Below are 3,004 nucleotides of genomic sequence, written 5' to 3'. Positions count from 1 at the left end.
AGAGCGCGTCCCACCTCAGCGCTGCCTTTCCGTACCCCTGCCCTCTGCAGGAATTACCCTGGGGGGAGAGAGGGGTCCTGGGGACCCCCAGGACTTATGATACCTGGCAAGGGGCTGGTGGGACAGCCCCAGAGCTGATGGGAAAAGGCACTGGGACAGGATGGCCAGGAGGTGATGCCACCAGGGGACACGGGGTGGACACATGGCCCTCGGGGGGGGCAGAGTGACACCAGGGAGGGCTATGATCCCCCACAGGGGCCTGCAAACAAGGCAGGGGGATCGCAGTGGGCACGTTTAAGCCTATCATGGGAAACAGCTCCCCAGTTTTCACCATAACCCCTCTTCATGGCCAGAGCCAACACCCAGGACAGAGCTGGCCGGGGCACTGCCACTCCAGAGCCAACCCCTGTCCCATCCCTCCTCCTCAGACCACTCACTTGGGGAAGGCATCGAACCAGTAGGTCTTCTTGGTCTCGGGGAAGGCGACTCTCATGCCAGAGGTGAGTGGGGAGTGGAGCACAATGGCAGCGCACTCATAGCGGGAGGCCAGATCAACCGTGGGCACCGTGCCGATGCTCTGTCCGTACAAAATAATGTTCTCTGGGCTGATTCCATACCTGGGAGGGGAGAGGGCAGGTCAGCGCCCAAGTGCCAGGCAGCAGTCACATCGCCCGGAGATACAGCGCAGGGGGTCACCCTGCTCTGGCCACAGCACCCTGCAAGGCTTCCTGGGGTGGGGTAATGGGGTTCTATCCTCCCTGCCTTCCCCCAGCTCCTTGTGGCTGGGCCCAAAGCGGCTGCCCTGCACCCCCGTCAAGACCAGGCAGCTGCTGCCGGATGAGTTTTGGGGGTGGTCAGGGCTCACCATTGCCAGGGGCAGGGTTACAGAGGGGTTCCTGGACCCCGGATCAGAGGGCACAGGGCAGGCCGGGGCATGCTGCGAGGCAGACGTGGCTGCAGGCAGGGCAGAGGAGGCAGAGCCCATCACGGGGCTGCACCTTGAGCCCGGTGGGCAACCCGGGCTGGGTACAGTCAGGGGAGAGCCTGGGAACAGCAAGATGGGGAGCACAGCTTGTGCCAGTGCCCCCCAACCAAGGTCACGCCCCCACAGCATCCCTGCCCCGCTGGGACCCCTGGCCTGCTTCCCCCCACAGCTGCTTTCCGGCCACCCCTTCCCGTTAGGAGCAGTCTGGGTTCCCTCTCCGGGAGATTTCCTGTTTTCCAGACTGCCGGCCTGCAGGGTTTTCCTGACATCCTCCCTTCCCCCTGCCCGGCGCCCCGCTCACCGCGTCCGCAGCGCCTGCCATGCGGCATCGATGTCGGAGTAGAGGTTCCTCTCCGAGGGTTTGCCCGTGCTCACGCCGTAGCCCGAGTAGTCGTAGGAGAAGATGTTGCAGTTGATGCGGGTGCCCAGCCCGATGTAGAAGCTGCTCATCTGGCCCAGGTCCACGGCGTTGCCGTGCGAGAAGAGCACCGTGTACCTGCAGCATCGGGGAGGGACGGGCACGGACGGTTAATCGGGGGCGCTGCCGCGGTGCTGCCCAACCCTGCCACTGGCTCCGGGACGGATGTGCCCGGGCAGTGCCAGCCAGGACATCCGCTTCGGAGGCCGAAAGCCAAACCCCGGGATGTGAAGAACCCTCTTGCCACCAAGGAAGGTCGTCGCGACACCCCCGGCCCAACCCCAGAGACACCCAGACCCTCCTCACCGCCAAGGGCTCGCTCCCCGCAGAAACGGGCAGCCTGAAGGCAGGATGATTCTATTCAAGTTTTTGAGTCTATTTTTGGTAAAAAGCGCAGGATTTGGGGCCGTTTGCCCAATGGGGATTTCAAGTAAGAATCCTGACAGCGGATTTTTTTCTCCCCTGAGTCTGGCAAGACACCAGACACTGGAGAGAAGTGAATTGTGGGAGTGACAAGGCACAAGAAATTTCCACCATAAGGGGAAAGACAATGTTAATCATAAAAATTAACACTAACAGCGCATCAGTGGAAGCTTGGCTCTCTTCTGTCAGGGGGAGAGAGCAGGACCCACTCCCTGCTGACCCCCCTCAGTTGGTCCAAGTGCTCTGTGCCCAGGCTGAGCCTCCAGGTCCCAGGCTGGATGGCCCAGAAATCCCGGCATGAAGGTGGTGCAAGACGAGCCCTGATGCCCCAGGTGGTTTGGGTGGGCCGGATCCCAACCCCAGCCCGGGCCCTTCCCTCCAGCCCCACAGCCTGTGTGAGAGCAGGGCACGGAGCCTCGCTGCAGCAGGGCACGGGCACCGCGCTCCTGGCACCGGTTTCCTCTCTCCAGGACCTGCGACGCAGCCATGGACGAAGCAGACATCCCTTCAGGGCAGCCCAGAGGCCTCCTGCAACGCCGCTCTCCAGCCCTCACGAGAGCCATCCCCCCGTGCCCGAATCTCACACGACTGGCCTGCAAAGCCCTTGGCGAGCCGAGGGCAGATCCGGGCTGCGCTCCTGCACAGGCCTCTGTGGAGGCCGTTCCTTGGCGGGCACGTTGGATACTGGTGTGAGCTGGGCTGCTGCTGGCTTTGGGACCTAGCCTCCCCCTGCACCTGATCCCCAAGTTGTGCCACCAGCTCGGGGAGCAGCCGCTTACTCCCCGCCTGTCCCCGCACCATCCCCTCCTGCCTAGCCACCAGCAGCCAGGATGGGGGTCTCCACCCCACAGCCCAGGCTGCCCCTCTCCAGCTCCCCAGTTTACGGACCCACGGGATGACCAGTCGCAGGCTGTGCCCAAACCTCTCCCGCCTTTCACTCCCATCGCGCTCCTCCTTGAGGAACCAAACGTGCCCGTGACTCAGACTCATCGCGCGTCTCCTGCCGGCGCAGGTTCCTACCCCAGCGTGTGGTCACTGCGGGGCTGAGGATGGAGGGCGAGCGGCCGGCACAGACCCCCCGGCCCTCACCGAGAGCCTCGCACAGATGCTCGGTTCACAGCTGAAGCATTATGTCACCAGCGTGACAACAGAGACCTGTGGGACAATCTAGGGAATCC

At 63.4% G+C, this 3,004-nt stretch overlaps 1 protein-coding gene across 1 annotated transcript in view; it reads right to left on the bottom strand.

The window, feature by feature from the left end:
- Positions 1 to 3,004, bottom strand: part of LOC104512116 (alpha/beta hydrolase domain-containing protein 17A) — a gene marked incomplete at both ends in the record, with an annotated part of 3,963 nt that overhangs the window by 556 nt on the left and 403 nt on the right. Inside the window, 2 exons of the mRNA XM_010154970.1 lie at positions 438 to 617; positions 1,287 to 1,481. Of these exons, the coding sequence (XP_010153272.1) occupies positions 438 to 617; positions 1,287 to 1,481 (375 nt within the window). The remainder of the gene's footprint in view (positions 1 to 437; positions 618 to 1,286; positions 1,482 to 3,004) is intronic.

Source organism: Eurypyga helias, unplaced genomic scaffold (genome assembly GCF_000690775.1).
Source record: "Eurypyga helias isolate BGI_N326 unplaced genomic scaffold, ASM69077v1 scaffold28167, whole genome shotgun sequence".
Taxonomy (NCBI): domain Eukaryota; kingdom Metazoa; phylum Chordata; class Aves; order Eurypygiformes; family Eurypygidae; genus Eurypyga; species Eurypyga helias.
Note: the sequence above shows the minus strand (reverse complement) of the source record. Positions and strands in the feature narration are given on the sequence as shown.